Genomic DNA, 26,248 nt, shown 5'->3' with positions numbered 1-26,248 from the left:
CTGGCCCTGCGGCCTTGCCGGGGCCCCTCGCAGCCCCCAGGGATTGGCCGCCAGCCCGGGGACAAGGTTTATTCCCGCAGGGATTTGGCCGGCCGTACCCGGACCCCTCGCCTCGGCCGCGGGTCTGTGCCCCGTCCTTCACCGGGCCGCTCACGTCACCCCCTTTTCCCGCTGTATCCCCAACTCAGAGGTCCCGGGAGCTGTGCCCCTGCCCGCCCATGCCAGCCCTCGCTGGGGACCCGGGCAAAGCGAAGGCTCAGCTCAGAGCAGGCACCAGCACTGGCACGGCCACCTCAAAACCCACCTCAGCCCGAACCAAGCCCAGGTGCTTCCCTGTCCCATTGCCACCAGTCCAGGGATCCACAGGAATCGAGCGCACAGGGCTGAGCCCGGCCTGGCGAGGGGAGAGAGGGGACAGGGAGAGAGGGGCCATGTCCCCAGACGGGGCTGCAGGGAGTGTGCAGGGCTGGCAATGCCAGCGGGAGCTGCTACAGAGGAATGATGCTCTCGAATGGCATCAGCTCCCCGCAGCCCCAGCCTGTGCCAGCTCGCTGGGCACCTCACGGGCATCGCGCGGGTGTTGCCACCCCGTGTGCTGCAGGTGCTGGAGGCACAGCTCCCTGCGCCTCCCAGACTCTACCCACAGCTGGAAAAGCCCCACTGCAGCAGATGCCCGGGCAGGGTCTGATCGGCAGCACTGCAGTTCCCCACACCCGCAGGGCGAGTCGGACTCCGCTGGGCTCCGACTGCAGGGGGGGCTTTGGGAAACCCAACCAGGGGGGCTGCTGGAGCCTGAGGGAAGTGACAGCCCCAGGGATGGACTGGGGACACAGCAGCTGCCACCCCCTGAACTTTGGCGTTGAGCAACAAGGCAAACAAGAGCCCAGGGAAGATCATAATCATGTTTTATTTGTTATGATCCCACTGTCCAACTAATTGACTAGTTGCAAGTGACCCACAAAAAAATGGACTGAAGATTTACTGAAACGGTTTTTTTTTTCCTGTTCGTTTTTAGTCCAACATAAATGAGGAAGAAAAAAAAAATACTTCTGACATTTCCAAAAAACAGAAATAATAGCAAAGTATATTAATATACATTCAACATATACTGCGCGTATTGATTACTACAATACAAAGCCATGATAAAAAAAGTGTGGTACTGCGGATGGCACGGTGACGGCCCTGCGGGGCGGCTGCTGCGGGGGGGCCCGGCGACTCTCCCAGGATACAGGGTCATGTAAACAAAAGGAAAACGAACCAAAGGGACAGAGCAAAAGGCTTTCAGCGTTTCCCACCCTTCCCGCTCGATCCGGCGGGCTCCCCGCGCCCCCCAGCCCGCCGGGGAGGGGCCGTGCACGGCCGGGCTGCGGAGCTCCCCTCCGCTCCGGTTTTCGGGATCGCAGAGCCGTTAGCGTTGTTCTCCCGGAGAAGGGGAGGCCGGGAAGAGGCACGGGCTAAGGATAGCAAAGTCACCTCTGCCGTGCTGGTTTCACACTTCCTTCTGTGCAAAGTCAGGAGGGCTGGGTCGATGTTTCCTTTAGTTTTAAAAAATACTCCAGAAAAATGTCAGTAAGAAGGATCCGAGCTGGAGCTTGTCAAGTCCCAAAGGCAAGGGTGACACCACGTGCTCCTGAGCCCCGGGGGGGGGGTGGGCCTCCCGCTCTATCCACCACGGAAAGGATGGAAAAGGGACAAAGAAGAGACCTCTGCACGTCCCGACTGTATAAGGAGAATTACCACTGTCGCCACTGGCACGAGAGAAAACCAGTCACAAGAACAACGTCGTTAAAAGAAATAAAATACTTTGAACAAAAGGTGCAAGTCACAATTCATATAGAACAGAATCTAGTTAAAAATTTCTCTCAAACAGAAATTCCTTTTGCCTTTTATTAATAACAATAATAATAAAACAACATTTACCAAAAAAAAACAATTCCTACGTGATCAGGAGGAAAAGCGAAGGAAACAAAGAAAAATCCATCTGCCCTACATTAGCCAGGAAAAGAAAAAACCCCAAGTCGTGGCGGATTTGGAAAGTAAAGGGAAGGGAAGGGAGGGCAGGGTAGGGGTGATCCTGTCAGCACCCCGACACACGAGAGGGAACAGAGCAGACGGAGGTGAGACAAGAAGTGGATTGCACCGGGGTGGGGAGGGCCCCCGCCAGCGCTGCCAGGCCCAGACCCCCCCAGTGCAGCGGGACAGAGTGGAAGGAGAGAGTGGCCTCCATCCAGGAGCAGCTCCAGTCTCCTTGGACCTGCTCAGGGCAGGCTCCAGGGAGGCTCAGCCCGGTGTGGGGCCCCAGGCAGGCCAGCCCCCAGAGCAGCCCCGGTGCCGAGGCCGATCCTCCGCGTCGGGCTCAGGGCTCTGGGTGTAGCTGGAGTTACAGGCAAGTGTGGCAGAAATTAAAGAACCCAAAGGAACGACACACTGGATGAAGTGAGGATGAGGAAAGGGGCCATGGTATTCCAGTTAGTCAGAAATACTACGGCAATTTGGCGCAATGCTGCTAGATACTGTTGGTTTAAAATGGACCTTTTCATTTCAAAGCTGTACACAAACCCTGCAAGAGAGAGAAACACAGATGTTAGAGGACACCAGAATGGTGCATCTCTTCCCACAGCCCACCAGCATTGCATTCCCAGGCCATTCCTGACCCTGCCCCAGGAGAGAGACCCCGCCATGCAGAGAGGGTCTGAGAGCAGCACAAGCCTGGAAGGAGGGATGCTGTCCCTGAGCAAAGGGGGGACAGCAAACAGCCCCAGCACAGGAGCTGCGAGTGGATGGTCCCAACCCCAGCACTGGAGCAATGAGCAGGGAAAGTGACCCATGGCAGTGAGGCCATGGAGGCAGCCCGAGACGTGGTGTGGAGAGAGGACACACGGATACTCACTCCCTCCCAGTTACACCCCTGCCTGCTCCATCCCAAAGGGCACCTCCGGGTGCTTGTAGCTCAGCAGGACGTCTGTGATACACGTCGAGGGGTAGCAGGAGGTGTTGAGGTGCTGGCTGCCATCGCCCAGGTTCGGGTGCTCTTGACCTTCCAAACTCTCCCCACATTCTGTAAGGGCAGAGAGGTGACTCAGCACCTCTCCCTGTGACTCAGCTCCCCGAGGAGCTGCCCACATCCCCCCGTGCCACGTGGGCAGCCCCAGCGCTCACCCTCGCCGTCCCTGTCGCGCAGCTGCTGACTGGCCATCAGCGACGACTGGCTGAGCACGGCGTCGGACATCCGAGCAGAGCTGAGTGCTTTTCCTGCCATCAAACTCATTCCAGGCAAGTTATCCAACTGCACCTGTGGAGACAGCAGGACACACCTCAAGGGGAGCTCAGGAGAGGATCCTGCTGCTCCCCATCTGCCCACAGACAGTGCCCAGGGAGCTTCTGCAAACCTTCAAGCGAGGGTTTGGAAGGACAAGAACTGTGCATCAGGCACAGCTTGGGTGCAGCCAGTGTCCCCTCAACAGGAGAACGGACTGAGGAGTCCAAATCCCTCTGAACTAACGGAATCACAGCATAACTGGGGTTGGAAGGGAGCTCTGGAGATCACCCAGTCCAACCCCCTGCCAAGGCAGGGACAACTGGAGCAGGTGACAGAGAAACACATCCGGGTGGTTTTGGGATGTCCCCAGAGAGGGAGACTCCAGGCCCTCCCTGGGCAGCTGTTCCAATGCTCTGCTACCCTTCACAGAAAGTTCTTCCTCGTGTTGAGGTGGAACTTGTTGTGTTTTAGTTTCTGGCCATTGCTCCTCGTCCTGTCACTGGGCACCACTGAAGCAGAGAAGCTGCCATTCCCCTCTACAGCAGAAGGGAGCTGTAGCAAAGCACACATCAAGATCTGGGCAGGACAGTTCCCAGCAGCCCAAACCCCACAGGGAGCAGAGCACTGAGGTCTGGGCTACCATGACCAGCTCCTTCACGGCACTGCAGGACGCCGAGCTGGGCTGGGTGTGTCTGCAGAGCCCTGCAGAGCCAGGCCTGGCTGTTTCACTGGAGGGACCTGGGAGGCAAAGGCACCTACGTAGGCATCATCGCTGTTCTGGATGGTGTGATGTCTCTGCAGGGTGCGGGGCCGCGGGTGCTCGCTGGACGAGGGGCGCACGGGGTAGCCCAGGCCGTTGTGGTCAGGCACCTGCATGGCTTGGCCGGGGGAGCTCCTGTCCATGCAGTTCCCTACGATGGACTCTTGAAAACCAGACAGGACAGAAAAACGACAGGTTAGTACAAGGAACCTGCAGCTCCCAGCCACGTGTGCCACTGCAGAACTGAGATGTGACACCACACACAAACGCTTCTTGCTGGCACAACAACGACAGGACCCCCGGCTGCTCTGGTGGGAGTGGTGCAGCACCAGTGCTCCCAGTCGCACTCACGCAGGCTTCTCCCTCCAGCATTAATATCCCAAAGGATCCCAATGCTAGCTGCCTCCTATCAGCTCTACAAAAGCAGCCTGAAGCTGGAGGGACTGGGGCAGGAGCACAGGAACCAGGCCCTTTCCCACTTCTGCCTTCCCCTCGAGCCCGAGCTCGACCCCCACCCTGCCCACATCGTTACACAAGAGCCAGGGGAGCCTCCAACACGGGATGCCTCCAGCAGGGCCCCTTGGCAATTGTAAGCAACATAATCCTGCTGGAAGAGCCGGCCAGGATGTTCACTTTTATCAGATGACTTCTCCCTGCCCTCCCACAATCTGGCTGCAGGAGCACACGAGGGTTCTGCCTGGCAAAGTCCATCTGCGCTGCAAGCTCTTGTGACTGAGGGCAAAGGCCACATTCCTATCAGGCAAAGCCTCTCGTCATCAAGTACACGATGTTTTGGATGAAGGCCTGAGCCGTGGAGGAGCCTGTCATCGAGGCTGAGCTCGCTGAGCGCGCACCCCGCCGAGCACAAACACCCGACGTGGCTGCGAGCGCTGGGGAGCTGCCCCGAGGTGACACAGCTGCAGGTACATCCCTCAGAAAGCCAGAGCTTTCCCAGGGCTTTGGCCAGTGGGAAGTGATGTCCTGCTGTGCTGGGACACCGCACGGCCCAGCTGGCACCGCAACTGCCACAAAACTGCTCCCCAAAGAGATCTCACAGAATCCTTGAACATCCCCAGCTGGAAGGGACCCACGAGGATCATCCAAGTCCAACTCCTGGCCCTGCACAGGGCAGTTCCAAAACCTGTCCACAAATTTAGCACAATCCAAGTGAGACCCCATCCCATGTGGTCCCCACGCCGCTTGCAGGCAGGTGAGCATGGATAGCACAGCTAGGACACTGCTCCCCGTGCCCTTCCTCCATCAGGAATGTGGCATTCCTGCCAGAGCCCTGTCCCAGGGCAGTCAGAGATGCAGCCTCCCCCTTCCTTTGCACAACCGTGGGGTTACGTGCGGTTAACAGTCAGCTTTCCCGGAAAAGCGAGAAGGAAAACATGAGGTAACAGATGTTAGCGGATCAGTGCCACCCACACACTGCTTGGGATGCTGCTCCAACTGTGGGAACAGTGGTTGGGGCCAGCAGCCTGCTGCTCCAGCTCCACAAACAGCCCCGGCCCCAGTCCCTGCGCTGCGGGTGACGAGTTCCCTCAGCCTGGAAGAGGCAGGACCCAAAAAACAGCTGCTTCCCAATGCCAGCACTGCAGTCTGGGGATGCTGCTCTGGACCAAGGGACAGACACCCCGAATTCACACCCTCAGCCCCACGGAGGAGAGCCTTTCATCCCCACATCCTTTGTGTCACTGTGGCATGTGACACTGGCACGGCGCTGCCGCCAGCTCAGCCCCCTCCGTGCCGAGCCCAGGCAGGTTTCCCACGGGCAGCGCTCCCAGCCTGGGACGGCTACGTTGGAGCAAAACTGGAGCAGGGCCGTTCACAGGCAGTCCAGTCACATCCCGAACAGATTTGGTCGGCTCTCAAGGTCCCCAGCTGCCATCCCTGGCAGATGCTCCACAGACATCCAGAGCTTTGTGATCGGCATCAGCACGCGCCCTTGGAAGCGCAGACACTGGGAAAACACTGCTCCAGGGAAAACACATCTGGGGAGCTGGGGCAGGGAGAGAGGATACCCCTCAAACTGCACCCTCATTACAGTCTAGGGAAAATAGGGGGAAAAGCCAGGGAGGTAGGATTTGGTGTAGGTTAATTGTGGGAAAGCCCAGGCATATAGGATTTGGTGTAGGTCAGTAGTGGGAAAACTGAGTGATGTAGGATTTGGTGTAGGTCAAAAACGGGGAAGCCCAGGGGTGTAGGATTTGCTGTAGGTAAGGGAAGCTTTGAGGTGACTCTGCCTGGACCTGAAGCAGTGCAGGCCTGAGTCCAAGTGGGTTATGGAGGCCATAAGGAAAATGGTACAAACAGTTACATCCCAGGACATAGTTTACTACAAACAGCCCTGTCAGAAGGGCTTACACAAGCCTATTTGTAAACATTTATTTGCTTTTACTCATTTACAAGGCCTTGCAGTCTAAAGTCCTGCTCCCTTGTGTAACCAGTCCTCGCACCAGCAGTGCAGGGGTTGAGATTTGGCTTCTGACTTCATCAAATCTCATTGTCCCTCTAATGGTCTACAGTGACAAGATTCAGACTTGTGATTTCGTACCAAACACCCCTCCAGAGCTTCCAACCCCCACTGAGCCTCTGAGAGCAAACACATCGGGAATGCAGAATTCAGGAGGATTTCAGCACAGCCCTGCCTTGTCCCTGCCCCCCGCCCACGCTCTGGGGGGTCAGGGCTTGGCAGCCCCGCTCAGCCCTCCGGGCCAGCCTGTTCCAGCCTGGTACTTTCCCAACAAACCCGTGCTGTGTCCCTGAACAAAGCTGGGCCTCCTGTGCCCTGGACACAGCTCCTCCGCAATAGGGCTCTGAGTGCCAAGGGTGCGCTGGCGGCTCCAGCCCAGCACCCCGAGTCCTGCAGGGAATACTGATCCTCCCGCTCAGCCGCTCCTCAAAGCCCTCCTAGGGAGGGGCTCGGAGGGTGCTTTTCCTGCAGAGGAGCCTGTAACTACAGCTCGGGCAGGAATGCTCTGACAGCGCAGCGCTGCCAGAGCAGCCACCGAGGAGCGAAGGCACAGCTGCTTCCAAGGAGCAGGGAAGGTCTTCAGAACCTAATGGCAAGTTTAAACTCACTCTCTCCAGAATCCACCCTTTCCAGTTCAAGCAGGGATAGAATCTTGCTGCCACTGCTGCTTCCCAAAGCGCCAGAGAGGCTGCAAGGCTGCTGCAGCCACAGGACACTCACCAACACTGTTACTGGGTGTGTTTGTGGCAGCTTTAGCAGTGCCTGGACTCGAGGGTCTGTGCTTAAGAGCAGGAATAAATGGATACACTGCTACGGCTGGGGTGTGCTGGCAGATGAGCTGCTCCTATCCCGTGTTTACAGGGGATGGGGAACATCACCAACAAGAATAAATCTGTGGTCACCATGCAGCATCCCTGAAAAGATGGGAGCAAGCTGGGCCCTGGTCTTTACCTGCCTGCAGAAGGAGGTCAAATTCCCAAGGGAACAGCCCATCGGGCTCCTTCCTTACTCAACTCTGTTTATTACAGAGGCTGTGCCTGCAATTTACTTCAGGCCACAAAAGCCAGAAAGAATCTCAGTAATTCCATGCTATGCAAAATATGTCAGGAAACCCTTGGTGTGCCGGGTGGATGGTGTCCTGGGCAGGAATGTGAGTGGCTGGCACGGATGGACGGACACCTGGCCTGCACGGGCAGCAGGGAGCCTTACCTCTGCTGGGCACCTTATTCCTGAATCCGGGCGTGGGCTGATGCCTGTACTGGTGCGTTCCCAGCTCCTGCGCGGGATTAGCAGTTCCTAGCAAAGATTCGGGGTCCCCGTGCCCTCCTGCGTTTACAAGCAGAGGGGTCTCGTGGCAACCTTTGGTCAATGTGTTTGAACTCTTACTGTCAGGAAAGCTGTCCCTGTTTCCCTCGCAGGCGCAGTCCTCCTCCATGCTCTCCGAGTGGAACAGGGCTGGCTGGTGTCCGTATCCCTGCGGCGGTGGCACGGACGCAGGGACCTGCTGGATACATTCTTGCGCCCTGATTTTTAAGAGATGTTGGGGGCTGTTCTGGGGGTGGTACGTGTCAGCACTCTGATAAGGCAAAGACAACGACTGGCGCTCCGAGAGGTTCTGTCCCATGCTGGTGCCCATACTGCCAGCATCCCCTTGACTCATATGCCTGAACAACTCTTGGAATTCTTGCTGCTGCTGCTGCTGCTGCCGCCGTTTGATGAGCTGTGCAAATTCTGCCTGGGGCAGCCGCATGTCCGTGTGCCCCGTGAGCGAGTGCCGGGGGGAAAGCAGTCCCTGGAGGATGTGCGGTACCTGCTGGTGTCGGCTGTAGTCGGGAGGTGTCGGGGACAACAGTGCCTGCTGTAGTGCCGATGCCGTGTAGTGCTGCTGCTGCTGATGTGCGTTTGGAGGGAAACTGGGGTACTGGTCAAGCTGCGGGACCTTCAGAGCTTGCTGGGCTGCAGGGAACCCGACCCCTCCCGACGGGCTGTAGCTGCTGGGGGAGACGCGGGGCTGCTCCGGGAACAGGTGGGGGTGTAAGTGCACCTGGTCATAGTTGGCGGGGGGATACCTGTTCACGTTCAGACTGCAAGGACAAGGAAAAGGACAAGTGACCGCACTGCTCGGCGGGAGCCAGAGCTGCTCCTGCTTGGGAGGGGCTTCCCCAGGCACGTGGGACGGCAGCCCTGGCCTGGCTCAGCAGCTCCTTCCCAGCGACAGGGAAGAAGTACGCACAACCCCGAGTGGCAAGGACACCACATCTCATCCTGAGATTCCCCCTCCCTCCCTCGGCAGCGCTCCCGAGCCGGGAGCAGGCAGGGAGGGGCCCGTACCTGTGCGACTCGGCGCTGTCGGCGCTGAGCTGCTTGGACAGCTGCCGGTGGCCGTAGCTGAGGGAGGCCATCAGGTTGGCGCGGTGCTGCATCTGGATCTGGCTGGCGCTGGGGCTCAGGGACATCCCCCGCGCGTGGGACGCCAGGCCCTGCCCGCCCACGAGGCTGCTGCCGACCATGTCCCCGGGCTCCTGCACTTGGATGGTGACCTGCTGGGGCTGCGACTGCTGCTGCTGCAGGGCCAGGCACGTCAGCCCCATGGCCGGGGGAGGGGAACAGTTACCCGACTGCGGGAAGATTGTGTTGTGGGATGGCATCCCTTGGAACTGGGACTGGGAGGCAGCACCTACAAGGAACAAAGGCCCTCAGCACCTCTGCCAGCCCAGGGCGAGGCTCGGGAGTGAGATCTGCTCCATTCCCTGAAGTGCTGGACAGGGCTGGGATTAACCTGTGAAGGGCATCCCTGCCCGTAGCAGGGGGCTGGAAAGGGATTATCTTTAGGGACCCTTCGAACCCAAACCAGGCTACGATGCTGTGATTCATTCCATGACTCTGGGCCAGGCTGGGAGCCCAGTACGTGCCCGTATGGGTGCTCTGTCATGCTGTGCCAGCGTGCAAAGGTCACAGCCAGAGCCCCTTGCACCAAAACAGAAACTCTGCGGAGCTGACAGTGATTTGCATAAACCCGAGAATATCAGCCCTTCCTCCCCACCCCCAGGAGCGATAAGTAAGGATCTTGTGACAAGGAACGCAACAGCACATTCCAGCTGGCAGCTCCTCGAGAGCTCTCGATAACACCGGCCCTTGCTGCCAGATGGAGAATCTTTTACATCATCAGCAAACTGTGCAGGGCCTGGGCTGGGAGGGGGAACAGAACCGTGGCACCCCCACGCTGCTTCCCCAGGGTGGGATCACACGGCCCTGCCCAGCTCCCAGAACTGCTTACCATGGGGCTGGAGCACGCTGCTGCTCACGGGGGGTGGGCTGCTGTTGGGTTGCCTGAAGAGATGGTTGTTGGGGTGGTTCGGGGGTGGGCTGGATGGCTGGATCCGTAACCTACGCAGGGAAACAAGCACCTTCTCACCATGCCTGCTCCTTGTCAAGATGCTGTCTCAGCTGTGAGAACTGATGCCAAACGCTGTTGTCTTGTTCAAAATAAACACCATAAAGCCCTTGCTGGGGATCCCAAGGTCTCTGCAGATTGGCTTCTCTTCTGAGAGCCACCTCACTTGTCCAAGTCACGCAGGGAGCGAGCATGACCTGGTGACTACCACAGAAATCTGGGGACAAGGACACTGCAGGCTCACCTCCTGACTCACTGCACCTGGTCAGACACCCTGCTCTCCCTTTCCTGTAACTCAGCCTGCCTCACCTACAAGTCAGGGTGCTGAGGGCAAGGAGGCTGAGCTCACCAAGGGCCTGGCAAGCATGAGAGAAGCATGAGAGAGCCTAGCTGCTGAAGTGGCATCTTCAAGCCACTCAAAAGGCAGGACTGTCAATCCTCTGCTCAAAGCAGGTCTGTCCCTTTGAATCAGATTTCTCTGCTTCTGAAGTCCTTCAGACAACCCAGCTCAAAGGACCAGGCACATTCACCTGGCAACTGGCTGTGCCGTTCTGACTCCACAAACTCCAACTCAGCCTGGCCTCTCGAGTGTGTCAGCTCATCCCTGGGCTTCAGGAAGAGTAAAACCCAGAGCTGTCCTAAAGCCATTTCTTTACCTCTGAAGCTGGTGAGTGAGCAGAGCTGGCTGGTTTTCACATGGAGCTTGCAAGGGTGGAGATGGCTGGGGAGGCCGGATACAGTCCTGAACCAGGCACCACAAGAAAACAAGAAGTGTTTGCAGTCAATGTCTCAGTCAGTAAATTTAGAAACACTGCTGGGTGAAGCAGGACATGTCCAGATTCACCGAGTGTCAGTCCCTGACTGCAGCCCTGGCTACCACAGCTACCACAGCAGCTGTGCAAACATCTCTGCTGAAATCCTTCAGCCTTCCCACTACAGCAAGCCCAGCAAACTCCCCCTCCCTCAATCCCCCCGGGACCTGCTCACGAGCTGTGTCTGCAGCAACACAGGGAAACAGAGCTAAGCCTTCAGCAGCTCTGGCTCGGGCTCCACTACCTGAATCTGCTGATGAAGAATCTGATGGTGCTGCTCCTGCTGGTACAACATGTGCTGCTGCTGCGTCTTCTCCAGCGTCCTCTCGTCCATGTGCCCACCGTACATCTTCTGGAGCTGCTCACACTCCTGCAAGGAACCCAGCACATCCCATAAATGACCTTCTGGTGCACAGCACCCTGCTGTGTGCGGAATGCCACGCTCTGCAGCTCACCCCCCTGGGAAAAGCTGGCAAAGAAAGCCCAATCCATTTCCTTTGACAGAATCAGGTGTGCAGTGAGATGGCAAAAAGCCAGGAAAGCAAGGGGTGCACGTGACACCGAGCTGGCACCGTTGTGTCCCCTGAATGCAGGCAGCAAGCTCTGCAAACGACACTTCAAGGTGAGGAGAGCATCTCACTTGTGCCACGCTGCAAGGGGAAAGGCCTGTCCTGGGGCCAAATCCTGCTCCAGCCGTTGGCAAGGCGTGCCTGGCTGCTCAGGGAATGTCCCACAACACACTCCAAACTCTGGTGGTAGGAGCTGCCCTTTCCCGGGACACCCTGGAACAGCCCCAAAACTGCTGCCAGAGGAAATGTGGGAGAGCAGGAGCTGCAGTCTGACAGTGCTGGGGGACCCTGCAGGGACAGGCAGGACACCCATGGGTGGGCACAGCATGATGGTTCTCCCCAGAAAAGAGGGGGCAGGAATCCCCCCAGGTCCCCAGCTGCAGGTGAACAGCTCGTACGTCCAGAGGACACTCAGGGTTTGCTGCAGCCACACAGAGCGGGAACAAACCCTCAGCTGCAAAGTCCCCACTGTGCCCCTCAGACTTTCCTTTAAGGATTCCACTTTTGCTTCCTGAAGCAGCAAGACCAAGGCAATAAGAATTCCTCGTGGAGGCTGTTTGGAGGACCCCCACCCCTCTCTCACCTGCTGAAGCTGTTTGATGCTGCTGTTATTGCCCATCTTCTCCAGGTGGGCTTTGAAAGCCTGGATGCTGGCAGCCCCGTCGGAGAAGCGCCGGACCGGGGAGAAGCGCTCGGTGGGGAGGTGCAGAGTGTTGGAGTCCTTGTAAATAGAACTGAACACAGGGGGAAGGGGGTTAGTGACGTGACACCAGCCAGAAAACAAACTCCAGTACAGACATTCCATTTCCACCAGCCTCCCAGCAGCCTGGATGCTCCACACTGGGCAGTCAGAATGGGCACATCTGAACCAAGCTGTGCCCAAGGCACCACGAGCACTTCCCCTTCACAGTGAGGTTTCTTTGCCATCAGAGGGAGCCAGATTTTTTTCAGGAGCTGTTTTCTCCCAAAGTTGGGGTTCCCCCTTATCCCTGCCCTGCCATTAGGTGCCACCTGTGTTATCATGAGCAGAGATAACCTGGCATACACCCGTCACAACGTGCCCCACAACAAACAGCTGGGGCTCTCTGCCTGCCCTCACGGCTTCCGGGCAAGTGCTCTCAGTGGAACCTGGTTTCTGTGCAAATCATAGAATCACAGAATGGTTTGGGCTGGGAGGGACACCTTCCACTATCCCAGGTTGCTCCAAGCCCTGTCCAGCCTGGCCTTGGGCACTTCCAGGGATGGGGCAGCCACAGCTTCTCTGGGCAACCTGTGCCAGGACCTCCTTACCCTCACAGGGAGGAATTTCTCCCATCAGTAAAGGATTTCTTTTGTAAAGATTCTGCAAATGCCATCTCCAGAACCCAGCAAGCAACACTTGATGCACAGGCTCCAGCAGCAGCCTTTGTCTGTGAGAAGGTCATGGAGATGTGGTCTTTACAGCACCTCTGACACCAAACCCAGCAAGAGCCCACCTGGCTGCAGCTGGAGTGGTCCTGAGCTCCAGAGGTCACTCTGAGGGCCTGTTCCAGGCTCCCCTTGTCACACAGTGACTGATGCTGGACCACTTCCAGCAGGCTGGGTTCAGTTTTGTCACTGTCTCTGCCTTAGCAGGACATAGTTCAGCTTCCTTCCAAGGAAAGAGCTGTGCTCCTGCCTTTTGATGCCATCCCATCCATTATCCTGATCCATTTGTTCTCCTGTTGCATTGATGGAAGGCAGAAGCCACAGATAAAATCATGCTGAGGTTTTGAAACCCGTGTGGGCAAGGCAGAACAGCTGCACTTCCCTCTACAGCTGTACTTCAATTCTGCTTTCAGGTATTTAACATGACAAAACCAGGGGCTACAAAAGAAGATACATAAGATGGCTTAAAATAGGTTAAGGGCTAAAATAAAACCCAGCTGCTATTCAGTAATGTGGTTTATTTACACAGCGACTGCTAATTTCTGTGCCAGGTATGTCACGGACTCACTGTGGGACACTCTGTTTAGACCATGGTCAGATGAAATTTCCGTGATTTCACAGGAAAAACACAAAACAGGCTCACAGCACGTTACAACACCAAGAGTGGAACAAGCAGATACCTCCCTGCTCATGATGCAACAGCCTCAGGACTCCAGTGCCAAGAGACAGAGGTGACACCAGCATTATTTACAGGGTAAGTGTGTTTAAAGTCTTGTAAAAATTCCGTTCCTGCTGTGTGTGAGGGACCCGGCTTACCTTTAGGATTTGCAGCAATCCTGAAAGCAGGACACAGCACATTCTGCTTGTTTTGCAAGCTGCACTCCTCTTCCTATCAAGCTGTGGGCCCTAGAAATTTTTCCCCTCCTGCTCTTCCCATCCCCCAGGCACCTCTGAGGGAGTAACTTGAGGACAGAGAGGTGCTTATCTTGGTTTTCCGGAGCTCCAGCGTGGCACTAGCACTGTCTCAGTCTGCTCAGAGTTCACCTGTCCCTGATGATTACATCAGTGCTCAGCTCAGCAGGTCTCTGGCTACCATAAAAAGGGCTTTGTCAAGCCTGCCAGTGTGAGCTGCCTGAGGGGCTGAACACCAGCACCAGCCTGGCCTGGCAGCCACTGCTTTCCCAACAGGCAGCAAACTCCAGTGTGCAGCTGGTTTGCTCCCAGCACAGAGGGGTCAGAGCACGTTTAAGTATTTTTTAAGAGGGTTTTTTTTATTAGGAGGAATTTAAGCTCTCCCTGTGGCATTAGCATCTCCGGTTGGCTGCTGTGACAAGGACTTTGTCACATAAACACCTCTCCATCAGGACTGTCCCTCCCATACATCCTGAGTGTGTTTAGATCCGATCCAAAGGTTCCCTCTTTCCCAGACATTGTGATTTTTGTTTTCTTCCCCACCCAGCTTCCTTTGCTCACATCACTCCTATCAAGGATGAGAAATAAAATTACTCTTGAGGAGCTTTGCAAAGAGACTTTGCAGTCAGAACACACAACTCTGGTGCAGAACAGTGAGGGTTTTAAGCTCTGCTGTGGATGACTCTTGGTGCAATCTTTTGCCTGCATCTGCCTCCAAAAAGGTTCTGTAGCAAGTCTGCTGCCTTGATGCCTACCATTACACAGGGAAAAGCTTTCCTCTAAAAAAAAATAGCTTATTCCCAATATTTCTGTGATGGCAGCCATTCCAGCAAATCATCTCCAGCCACAAAAGTGGGACTGGACGGAAGAGCCAGCTGATTCCTGCTGGTCCCTGCAGGCAGGGAGCCCGTGCCAGAGCGGTCAGACACCCTCTGCTCTGTGGGTCTGCTCTTTGTCCCTGTTCCTCCTCCTCCTCCTCCTCACCCCTCCCTGCCAGTGGGATGTCCTCAGTGCTCCGTTCCAGGCGCCACCTGGGCAGGATTCCTGGCGCAAGCTGCCCGGCCGGCCGGTGCCGTTACTCACCGGTGCTGGTCGGGTCCCAGGTGTGGAGCCCAAGCCCGGGGTCGGAAGGACTGCTGTCCTAGCTGCCTCTGCAAGTCTGGAGGGATTTCAGCTGTAGGGTTGGTCATGGCCAGAGTGTGCCTTTTTGACCTATTTGCCAAGTATCTGCAACAAGCAGGAGCACATTTTATAAGAGACTGATGGGAGTACTCCGAAAACAGGGAGTGTTAGATAACCCAGAGAAAACGGGAAGGAAGAAGCTTGTGCAGTGCTCAGAACACACCACGGACACGCTGCCCATGCCCGTCACAGCACTGGCTCACCAGTGCTTTGGGACAAGTGTAGTTTCAGCTGCTGGTGCTCCACTGCCAGCCTCAGAAGGAAAGAGGAGCCGTTCGCTCTCCCCAGCAGGAAAGCCACGTTTCACCTCAAGGGGAATGCTGGTATATCCCTTTGGGAATACCCGGGAGACCACCTGCCCTCAGCGCAGATTCGCCCACTCGAGCAGGTCTGCCTCTCTCTCGCAGCCCGGGGAGCCAAGGCAGAGATAGGCCAGCAGGAGCTGGGCACAGAGAGGAGCTGCTGCTCCTGCCAGGGGAGCCTTCGCTCCTCACACCGACCCCGGGACACCCCGGCTCTGGCCGCCAGCAGGGGAAGGGTGCGAGGGGCACCCCAGGCTGCCCGAGGAGCAGGAGGAAGGGCTGGGCTGAGGCAGGGCTGTGCCAGCCCGGTCCAAGTGCGCCATCTAGTCCCTGCTCCGCTCCGGGAAAGTCGGGAACGGCCCGGGATGCGCAGGGAACGGGAACCCGAGCAGCGAGAGAGTCCCTCCCTCTGGAGCCACCAGCACCAAGGCTGGGCTTGCCTCTCACACCAGAGCTGGGAGGCAATAGCTTAAACAAAAGCCCGCTCTGCACTGGAAAAGAGCTGCAGGACTCCTGCAAACCCCCCAAAGACCGGGGAGGGGGAACCCAGAGCCTCTGCTCCGGCGAGGATGCGAGGAAGGGCCAGGCAGTGCTGAGAGCTGCTGCCTGCCCTGCTGTTCCTGGCACAGCCGACCCAGGGCAGTGGGGCCGGCAGAGAGGGGGGTGAAGCCCTTGCCCAGGGCTGGCACTGCACCCAGAGCTGTGCCCGCTCAAGGCCGCTGGGATGAACGCCTGTGTGTGAACTCAACCCTTTCTGCTCCTGTGAACCAGCAGCGAGGCAGCTCTGGTAACCAGCCAAGGACCACCTGGCCAGTGACACCTGCCAATTCTCACCTTTGCTCTTTTGCCCTGCAACTGCCCCCGGGAAGCAGAAAGAGCAGCAAGCGATACAGACTTGCCCAAACCCAGCCTCTCTTTGCTGCTGAAGCCACTGAAGCAGAAGAAGCAGGTTAACAGTGCCGTGGTGCCCCGCCAAAGCCCATGCCATTAGCTGTTTAAGAATCATTTGATGCAGACAGGGAAAGTTTCCCAAAGAGCTTTACTGCTGTGGTTTGCTAAGATCATTTTATTTCAGCCCTCCAGGGAACAATCCAATCATGAGCTCTAACAGCGTTTCGGGTGGAAGAAAGTTTCCCAAAGCTCAAAGGAGATATGACTGTTCCCTGGAACAGAGAGAAGACTGCGCTCTGCTTTCAAGGTCAGATTAAGGAGGGCCAAAGCTGCTCGCTGGTGGCTGCAAACAGAGTATTTGGGGCACTGTTCTGAGAAGCTAAATATTTGCATCTGTCCCTGATGTTAACGCTATTTACCCTTCTCCTCTGATGACTACTGACATGTCGCAACACAAGGGGGTGGAGAACAACACACAACCTGGATGGTGCTTTTTCAAGGCCATCTGGTGGAAGAAGAACATGTGCTATGAAAGAACTAAGGGCAGCACCGTCAAGAGCAGCAAGGGGACCTCTGAGTCCAAGGGGACTTGGTTTTCAGTGGGATCTGAACATTTCAGTGCCTTGCAAAACACTGCACAGGGGTTTCAAAATGTTTCCAGCTGAGCTAATGCTTTAAAGGCTCAACTGAAACCTTCAGGTTTAGAATAGTGAAAATCTGCCCAGGTAAGATGTCCAGGCATCCCCTTGCCAAGAATGAGATTCATCATAGCCAAAAAGACCACCTGCTGTCTGAGGTGCTGTCAGAGGACACTATCGGCCCTAAATTAAAACTTTTCATGGCTGTTGAGGCTATTATTGAGGCTACAAGTAGACTGTCTAGGCTGAGGTAGGCAAAAGGAGTCTCAGTGCACAGTCTGTCACTGCTCACACCCACTGTTCCTCAGGAGCACTGAGAGGAGCAGAGCTGGCCAAGGCTCTGGAGCAGGATCTGCACCCATCCCAGGGTCACCCTGCCTGCAACAACCCCCAGTCTGAACCCTTGTGAGCCCCTGCGGAGCCACTCCCTTACCCAGGTGATGATCTGTACAAAGGGGGGATCCAGAAAGCTCTTCCAGTTTGAGGTAAGAAGCAGGAGCACCCACCACACGTAGTGCCCAGCCGGTTAGCAGAGAAGAAACTATGCAAAAGCTACTAAGAAAATGTTAGCAAGGCCATGGTTAGTGTGTTCATGGACTGAGAAAGTACAAGCACATTCTACCCACTTCCTACAACGTGTTTGGAGCAGACACAGAGAACAGAAGTTCCCAGCCTGTGCTAATAATGTTTTCCTTATCGGAGCAGACTATTTTAAGGCCTAATGCTAAAATCAGCAGCTAGAGGTAACCGTAATTCCAGCAAGCTCACTTTGTTTGAGGCATCAGAGTTGGATGTTTACTGCATGTCTTGATACAAAAGCTGCTGCACTGGCACCCAAGGCCACAGAGGAGATCCTCCCACCTCCAGCACTCAGCAGGGAGGGGAATCCCTCAGCACTCACTTGGCAGGTTAGTGTGGATTGCATGCTGGTGCACACTAAGCAAAGGAATTTAGCAGTTCCAAGAGTTTCTGGAGAACCTACTGCTCAATCAGCTACCCATTTCAGGGGAATCCAGCTTTGCAAGCACCCAGTAGTGCCAGAGGAGTAACTGCCTAAAGTAATCAACACCCACAGGAACGGGAGAGGTGTTGGGCCTTCGCTGTAAAATCAACACTGGTGCCCTGATGAGGTGGCTGTGTTTGAATCAGCTCTGGAACAGCCCAAGGTGAGCCTCGTGGAGGTAGGAAGGGCAAATGTTAACAGAGTGGGAGTTACCTCTGCACAGCTTCCTGATCCGGCTCCCCATCGGAGCTCTCCTCGTCCACAGGGGTGACAGCCGGGACAGCCTGCAGAGAGAGAAGTCACAGTTCCAGAGGACACCCAGCACAGTCCCCTCTGCACAGGGGACACCTGATCTTCCCAAACAAGCTTCCACAGGGGTGTGTGTTGGCTCCTCTGCTGCACCAAGGAAACCTGGCCAAGAACCCCTTCCAACATTCCTTCCCCAGCCCAACTGCCTGGGCAGGGCTGCTGCTACTCGGAGAATTCATTGATACAGATGCACCCAGGGAGTGGGAACACACACAAATGCCCAAGATGGACACTTGAGTTTTCTCATGGGATGGACAAAAGCAACCATGAGAAAGTGCACAAACACCGTCAGTTCCAGAGAGGAATACACAACCCCACCTGCCAGCTCCAGGAGAGCACAGCAAGTCCCGCAAGGGGAACAGGGGAACCTTTGGCAGCGAGCAGGCACAGCCCTGCAGCGCCGGGCCTGCTGTGACCTGGGCACAGCCACCTCTGCCTGCGAGAGGGGATATTTTTAAGCACTCTGCCTTCCCTGTGCTACTCACTGGCGTCATGGTGACGAGCGGCGAGGGGCCCCGGGGCCGCTTGAGCAGCTGCTGCGCGTGCAGCTGGATGTTGGCCCCGCCGTCCGACGCCCGCCGGCCCAGCGGGCCCATCCCGTTCAGCAGCTGCAGGGTGGGGGGCTGCAGCAGGGACTGCTCCTGGAACAACACACAGCACCGTTACCCGCCCCAGCCGCAGCCCCAGGTCACACACCAGGAGAAGACAAGCCCTCTGGGCTTCAGGGATGCCATCAGCATCTCTGAGTGACGTGGGGCACGGGGCCAGCAGCGTCAGTGGATGAGCAGGGTTTAACTCTGCAGCTCCCTGTGCACTGCTTTAGCTGCCAAGCAGGCTGCAACCTGCAGCTCGAAGCCAGGCAGCACAGTCCTATTTCTCCCCAGCCCATTTATTAATTTCATATTGCACTGCTCTTTCATTCTTCAGCTTTTTCACAGGATCACATGATGGTTTGGGTTGGAAAGGACCTTAAAGATCGTCTCATTCCAACCCCCTGCCACGGGCAGGGACACCTTCCACTGTCCCAGGTTGCTCAGAGCTCCATCCAGCCTGGCCGTGGACACTTCCAAGGATGGGGTATCTGCAACTTTTCTGGGCAACCTGTTCCAGTGCCTCACCACAGTAAAGAATATTTTCCTAATATTTGATCTAAACCTACTTTAGAGAACCAACTGGAATCATACATAAAGAGAGTAATTCTTGAGGCTTATGGAGTCCAAGGAGTGACAAACAGAGCGAGCAAGTGTGAGCACAAACACCCCTCCCACCTGGCAGGGCACAGAGCACAGCAGGGATCATGGGCAGTACCTTGTACTCCAGCTGCCCCGTGGGCTGCAGGTTCTGCCTGGGCAGCACGTTGTGCATGAAGTTCACATTCGGGGTCACCTGCAGGAACGGAGCCTGAGGAGTGACACGGGGGAAGCCAGGCAGGAGCTTCTGCAGGTCTTCCATGACTTCCGTCCTGTGCGATCACATTCGGAGAGGGGAATCAGCCGTGATGTGAGGAAACCCCTCACAGACCCAGTACATCCAGCTTCCCTTCACAAAAAGCTTCTTACTGCTCTGGAAAACGGTCACACAGAGCAGCCAAGCCACCCTTCGGTTTTATTTGTCCCTTTTCCCCCTCCACGTTGAGATTTGCCAGAATTAGCTCTTGGCATTAACCTTAGTGGCATTTATCACAAAACCTTCACCTTGGACATGACAGCAGAGCAGCTCAGGTGAGACACTTGCCTTGACCAAAAGCACGGCTTACCCAGAGCTGATGAGGAAGAGCAGGAAAAAAGTACCTCATCCCCATCTAAAATACTGACCAAGCTGTGCAAGGGGACTGGGACCTTTAAAGGAACACCCAGAAGGACCAGAGTCACATGCTGGGAGTAGATCTCCAGGCTAGAGCGCAGTACTCACCGTGGGTCAGCTACTCCCACTGTGTGCCTCCTCATGGAGAGGTAGCGGACCAGAGCCTCGGGTGATGGCTCTTCCCCTTCATCACTGTCCAAGTTCATTGTTCCATCAGTCTGGGCAGGACAAACATCGGAGATGTTGAAACACAACATGAGGATCAAAGGAACGGCTTCAATGTGAGCCAGGAAAAGAGCTTGCAGGGGTCATGGGGGTGTACCTCACCTCCACAATTTGGTTCTCAGGGTTGATGAGCTGGACTTGGGGCACGTTGATGTTCATGGTGTTGCCTGTCTGTTCTGTCTGCTGAGTGGAGAGATCAGGATCAGAAGACACAAACACAGCACTGCTTTACAAACACTGCAGGACTAACATCAGCCCTAAGCACGTGGAACAGGGAGGTGACCCTGGAGCCAGTGAAGAGCTGTTTATTCTCAAAGAGTTGCCTCGTTTACCCCCCTTCTTCTGTTCAGGCAGGGTGAGCATCTCCTCTGCTTCCCTTATGACCTGGCCTCTCCCAAAGCAAGTGCTCATTGCTCCAACAGTAGCACAAGGTGGGGAAGAAGCATCACACAGCAGCCCTGGGCTGGGAACTCCAGCTCCCAGTAACTCCTTCAGCTCCCTCCCCTCTGTCACTAAGCGAGCAGGAGACTGTCTGAAGGGTGTTCAGCCAATGCACAAACTGTTCCCAACCTCAGGATTAGGGTACCCTAAACACACACCAAATTCTCAGACGAGGAACATTACTGACACTCCAGCCAGGATGTGGACACCCACGAGCAGTCTGAGTCTCGCAGGTAAGGGACTGGCTGCCCTTGCAGGGCTGGAAGAACACTGGCAAAGGGGATGTACCTGGATGTTGGCCGAGGTGGGGAAGGTCATGGTGCGTGGGATGCTGGGCGAGGGTGCAATGCGCAGGTTCTTGTGCCTCTTGAGGCGGTCGCAGAGCAGGCTGTAGATCGCGCTGTAGTGATCGTACGCGTCGGCTCGCAGCGACTGAAAGGCAAACAAGAGCGGTCACCCTTTCTTGCCCAGTGATAAAATACATTTTACACTGTGCTGGGCTTGCTCAGCTGCCCCCAAACACAGCCCCTGATCAGCAAGAGGAGCAGGCAGGACACGCCAGGCCTCACCTGCACCGTGCGCTCCTTGTCCAGCCCCATGTCTGCCATGGCCAGCAGCACGTCCTCGTTCAGCGGCTCCAGCTGCCTCTCGGTCTTCAGGTGCTGACACTCTGCTATCAGCTGTGAGGGCACAGGCACAGAGTCAGGGCTGACATTCCCAAAGGCACACCGGTGAGTCACAGCACTCCCAAGAGCCCCAGCACCGGGCTCTGGCTGCAGCTGGCGTGAGGTCTGATGGCAACCGATCCAAAATCCAGTGCCCCAAGTTCCCAGTGCCACGGGGGAAGATACAAAAACGTACGCAGCTAAAGAGTGATGTGGAAAGCAAGGCCAGGAGACACAGAAAAGGGAAAGGCCACGCCTGGAAATGAGTGTTCCCAAAGAGCAGAACCAACACTGCAACACCACGTGCCCAGAGCCTGTTTGAGTCACCAAGCAGACCCCGCTCCCTGCTGCTCACCCTGTCAAACTCTGCATCAGCCTCCCCCAGCTTCATCCACTTGTGTTTGCAGATCTGCTCCATGGAGAGCCTCTTGCTCGGGTCCAGCACCAGCATGTGGCGGATCAGGTGTTCGCACTCTGCCAGGGAAGAGAGGCCGGGTCACCCGCGGGAGGGACACGGCTGCTGCAGCGTTCCCTTTCCAAGCAGTGTGCTCCCCTCTGGGAAGTCACCTCACAGAAATACTGCTTCTCTTCTGCACTTCACTCCTCTTGGGTCTCCAGCATGCCACACTGCTGCAGACATGGATTCCCCTGTGCTAGGAAGGAGGGAAGCCACCCTGTGCCTCCCTGTCTTGACATGAGTGGCTTTGGGAGGTTGAGAGCAAAGCCCTTGAAGTGCTCACTGTGAGTGGTTTCTCCATCATGTTACACATGTGCTGTCACCAAGAGGGACTGCTGAGGCTCTCCTGCTTAGGCTGGGATCTAAGTTTGCTTTGAAAGCACCACGTTTTAGCAGAGTTTTCTGCATGGAGAGAACCTCTTCCCTAAGTAAGACAGCAATCAAGGAAGTTTTTGGCTGGGAAACTCCACGCAGAATTATTCCTTAACCTGACAGCAGGCAACCAAGTACCTACACATGACTCTGTTAAGCTGGTTTTATATGAAAATTAATCACACTTTTCACACCCCAGATTTATTATTAAAGTGCTCAGAAGTGTTTTTGCAGCAGCAGGACACAAACGCTCGTCTCTGACGGGGCTGTTGCTGGAAATTCACGCCCCACAATGCCGTAAAAAGCTAAAACAGGAAGAGGTGTAGTGAAAGCCCCTGTGTCCCCAGCTCCCTGCCCCCTTACCTGTGGACATGAAGAAGGGGATGCGGAACTTGCCGCTGAGCACCCGCGCGCGCAGGTTCTGCAGGGTGCTCCCGTCGAAGGGCAGGGCCCCGCACACCAGCACGTAGAGCACCACGCCGAGGCTCTGCGCCCAAAACAAACGCACGTCAGCAATGCCAGACGGAATGAAAATCCATCTCTGGGCAACTCATGCTTTTGGCACCTCCCCGCAGGGAAAATACAGGATGTAGTAGCCAGAAGGCAATTTTGGAAGTGTTTCTTTGGAAAACACTTTTTGCTGTGTCAGGACTTTTCTCCAAGACGTGAACTGAGCGCTCGGGAAGCAAAGCCAAACAAAGAGAGCAAAAATCAGATCAAAGTCAGAGAGAAAGAGGCTCATCACGTACCCAAATATCAACCTTTGGCCCATCGTACTCCTTGCCTTCAAAGAGCTCTGGAGCAGCATAGGGAGGACTCCCACACCAGGTTTTAAGGAGCTGGCCAGGGGTGAAGATGTTGCTGAACCCAAAATCTGAAAGAACAAAGAGAAGCGATGAGAGGAATGCGATTCACTCCAACTGAACAAACGGTATTTCAGTAACTTGCTGAGTCTGGTAAAGTCACGTACAATCCTGTAACGGGTAACTGGTACACAGACACCAGAAGTGGAGTTACTGATGTTGGAAAAGACCTCCAGGGTCATCAAGTCCAAGCTGTGACCAATCCCCACCTTGTCACCAGCCCAGAGCACTGAGTGCCACGTCCAGTCTTTCTCTGGGCACCTCCAGGGGTGGCGACTCCAAACCTCCCTGGTGCCCTGAGGTCTGGGCAGTGCCAGCAAGGACAGAGTGCAAAGGGAAAAAGAATGGGACTTCTGATTTTTCCAGAAAGCACTACAGGGGCTGAAAACTTTGGTTATGGGGGATAGCTCTACAAACAGAGTCAAATCCTTCTCCAAGAGCAAATAATAAATCCTGAAAGAGAAAGGTCTTCACCTCACATTGGCTTATGTGGGCACTAATGGCATTCTCTGCTAATTAACCTGCCTGCCCCTGGCTCACAGCTGGTAACTGCACTGCAAAGGGCAAGGAAACCAGTCTGGATCCAAGACAAGGGAGCTGGTTCTGGTAAAAAGAAAGAATCTTCACTAAATTTCCTTCCTTTTTTTCACCTCAATTGAATTGAAGCAAACACAGCTGCAGAGAGGAGTTCTGAGGTGTCCTCAGGTAAATAACTCCATCAAGGACCAGTGCAAGGTTATCTGCAAGTGCTGTGCCTCTGTTTCTGCCAGAGATGTGCCAGCAGGGGGACAAGTGACATTAATGCCCACGGACAGGGACCCACGGCAACGAGGCCATTTCTCATGGCACTGGCACCAGCAGCTCCTCGCAGCAGGGAGAGCAGGGAGGGCCAGAAACACTCAGTTTGCAAATTCTGACTGATTAAAGCAAAAAGTGTCATGGAAAAAATACACAGCAGAGCTGCAGAAAGTGGGAATCTCTTAAGGAAGGGCTTAAAGTGAATTTTGCCTCTGTCACCAGTCGGAACAGCAGCAGATCTGGGGTGATCCACAGCTGAGGGGTGGCAGTGAAACACAAGACCCCAGAGTTGTGGGAAAATTTGACTGAAAAATGTGTATTTTAATAAATGTATAGAAATGATAAAGAATATTTGAGGTGCAAAGGTACAAAGGATTTTTTTCCCCATTTCCTGAAATAAATACACATTCTGCTTGAAAATTCATCTTCATTTTTATCTGCTAATTTCTCTTTACAGCCCTTTATCCGTAGCCATCCAGAAAGCTTTGTTCTCCTAAATCCTATAAAAACTACATGTTTTTTCTAACACATTCAAGATCACCCAATATTACCAGTTAATTACCAATTAATTACCAGTTCCACATGGAATTCCAAGCGAAGATCACCAGCGACGGCCAACACCTCCGTGCCAGCGGCAGGCAAACCCCACCAGCACTCCCCAGAACGCACTAACTGGTGAGCCTGTGCTCCCTCTCGCTGCTCTCCTTACAGGATTTTCCATGACCTAATTTCAGGTGACTCCTCTCCTCCTTTGCACAGCGCCTGCAGAACTCAGCAGCCCACCTGGTGCTGCTCCTGCCAGCTCAGCTCCAGGGGGGCACAGCCGAATTCCTTCTTCCCGTCCCTTCGCAGGGAGGAAATTCTCACCGTGGAGACGATTTATGCATGTGGAGAATACCTAACACAGCCTGTTCCCGTGGAAACACCTGGAGTACAGACCAGGCTGCTCCGAGCCCACCTCAAAACAGAGCAGAGATGGTAAATGTTCTTCGGAAGCACTGTGGTATCAAAACAAGGCACGTACACACTCCTTGGGTTTTTGCTGTTGGCAGTGAAGCCATCTAAACCTCCAGTCAGCCTTTGGAGGACAATTCCAGGGAAACAGCACACAGCTGCACAATTGTCTTTTCCACCTCTGCAAGCTTTTGAGCTGCTGTCTCACGTTCAAAGCAGGATGTGTAACAAGTGCCTGAGTTATGGCCACTGGAGCCGGCAATAAATGCTGCAGCACTGGATGTATTTCCCAACACACAGCATTTGTATCAGGTTTAGACATGAACTCCTTATGACCGTGGAATTTTGGCACTTCCCATATATTGAGCAAGTTATCCTGGTTTAGTTACTTTTATTTGTCCTTGTAAGTACAGGAGTGGGCTTTGAGCACCTGGGGAACCACCTGTATTTTCCAAGGAGCACACAGCCGGGAGCAGCCCCGCAAAGGTGAGAGGCCCGAGGTGTTCCCCGCTCTGCTGCACAGGTCACAGCGAGTGTCAGCAGCAGGGGCAGGGCTGTGCCATTCCAGGGCTGTGCCATGCCAGCTGGCAGCACCGCGGCCTCGGAACAGACACGCAACAGCTGCCTCCTGCACCCTCCTCTGCTTCCTGCAGATTGGTCGGCTGGGAAACTTCACCCCTTCCACATCGTGTTGAAATTTGTCCAGGGATTCACAGCTCTTTTGGACAGGGAGGGGAGGTGGGGAGAAGGGAAAATGCAGAGTCTGTCCTTAGGGAACGGGGCCAGCGGGTCCCAGAGCTCCCAGGATCTCAGGATGAAGCCTCTCCCTGCGGAGAGCTGTCCCTCCCGGGCTCCAGGCACTCAGGCTCCTGGGCTCTGTGGGGAGCTGCAGCCAGGCAGCTCCACTGGACACGGACATTGCTCCCAGGCTGGAAACGGTTTCCAGATCCCACCTGCGCTGCGGGACTGAGGTCAAGGCTGGGGAAAACAGCAGGGCTTTAAAATCCCAAAAACAGTTCATGGGAGGATTTGAAAACCCTGGAGCGACTCAGCACAAAATCTAAACCAAACAAAAATACAAATTACAACTTAAATAAACCTTCTTAAAATCTATGGCCAAGGAGATGCATAAATCCAAGTCCTCAGGGAGCAATCAGGTCTTGTTCCACAAACAGATGCAGAGGGAAAGAGGCATTTTTGAACAGCAAGGTGAGTGACAATGATGTGATACAGGGAAAATATTTAAGAGAAACATCTCTGCTACAAAACAGTGGATGCAGTCCCTCACATTTCCTTGGAGCAGAGCTCAAGGAGTGGCTTCAGTCTCTGCCCAACAGGGATTTCATCCTCAGGAGGGGAAGGAGCAGCCGACAGACGAATGCAAAGCGATGCATAGATCACATTCCTCTCCGAAACCATACCCCGGGAAGGCCGGGGTGTTTAGCAATCATCAGCTCCTGGCTGAACTCTCCAGCTGGGAGCACAGAGAACACAGTGCCAGCAGCTACTGACTCAGACTCTGAGAAGGTACACTGGAGAAAAAGCATCCATGGGAAAAATGAGAGCGAGGGTCACAGCACTGGGATCTCGCTGTTTACGGAAAAATAGCGCAGCAGCAATCAATCAAAAACCAACCCAAACAGGGGCCATCAGCGAGACCAGCAGCACTGCCCACCCCAGGGCTGCAGGCTGAGAGCCGGGACCTGCCCAATGCCAGGCAAGGGATTTAAAGCCGCAAATGGACGTCAGGAGGAAA

General features: G+C 55.2%; 1 protein-coding gene across 5 annotated transcripts in view; it reads right to left on the bottom strand.

Annotated features, from left to right (window-relative positions):
• Positions 1-888: 888 nt before the first annotated feature.
• Positions 889-26,248, bottom strand: part of SIK3 (SIK family kinase 3) — a 70,919-nt gene continuing 45,559 nt past the window's right edge. The window contains exons 5-25 of one of the 5 annotated variants that reach the window (XM_048328547.1): positions 22,627-22,751; positions 22,241-22,364; positions 21,404-21,522; positions 20,953-21,063; positions 20,672-20,815; positions 20,045-20,122; positions 19,826-19,935; positions 19,223-19,376; positions 18,400-18,555; positions 17,819-17,889; positions 14,673-14,816; positions 11,854-12,004; positions 10,946-11,071; positions 10,546-10,631; positions 9,773-9,882; positions 8,827-9,172; positions 7,705-8,579; positions 4,019-4,182; positions 3,160-3,292; positions 2,891-3,058; positions 889-2,560 (exon numbers count right to left, since the gene is read on the bottom strand). In XM_048328547.1, coding sequence (XP_048184504.1) covers positions 2,901-3,058; positions 3,160-3,292; positions 4,019-4,182; positions 7,705-8,579; positions 8,827-9,172; positions 9,773-9,882; positions 10,546-10,631; positions 10,946-11,071; positions 11,854-12,004; positions 14,673-14,816; positions 17,819-17,889; positions 18,400-18,555; positions 19,223-19,376; positions 19,826-19,935; positions 20,045-20,122; positions 20,672-20,815; positions 20,953-21,063; positions 21,404-21,522; positions 22,241-22,364; positions 22,627-22,751 — 3,485 coding nt within the window. In that variant the 3' untranslated portion in view covers positions 889-2,560; positions 2,891-2,900. Of the gene's footprint in view, positions 2,561-2,890; positions 3,059-3,159; positions 3,293-4,018; positions 4,183-7,704; positions 8,580-8,826; positions 9,173-9,772; positions 9,883-10,545; positions 10,632-10,945; positions 11,072-11,853; positions 12,005-14,672; positions 14,817-17,818; positions 17,890-18,399; positions 18,556-19,222; positions 19,377-19,825; positions 19,936-20,044; positions 20,126-20,671; positions 20,816-20,952; positions 21,064-21,403; positions 21,523-22,240; positions 22,365-22,626; positions 22,752-26,248 lie in introns of all 5 variants that reach the window. The other 4 variants (XM_048328546.1, XM_048328544.1, XM_048328548.1 and 1 more) reach the window with 4 other exon arrangements.

Source organism: Corvus hawaiiensis, chromosome 25 (assembly GCF_020740725.1).
Source record: "Corvus hawaiiensis isolate bCorHaw1 chromosome 25, bCorHaw1.pri.cur, whole genome shotgun sequence".
In the NCBI taxonomy this organism is placed as follows: Eukaryota; Metazoa; Chordata; class Aves; order Passeriformes; family Corvidae; genus Corvus; species Corvus hawaiiensis.
This window is presented reverse-complemented; position numbering and strand designations above follow the sequence as displayed.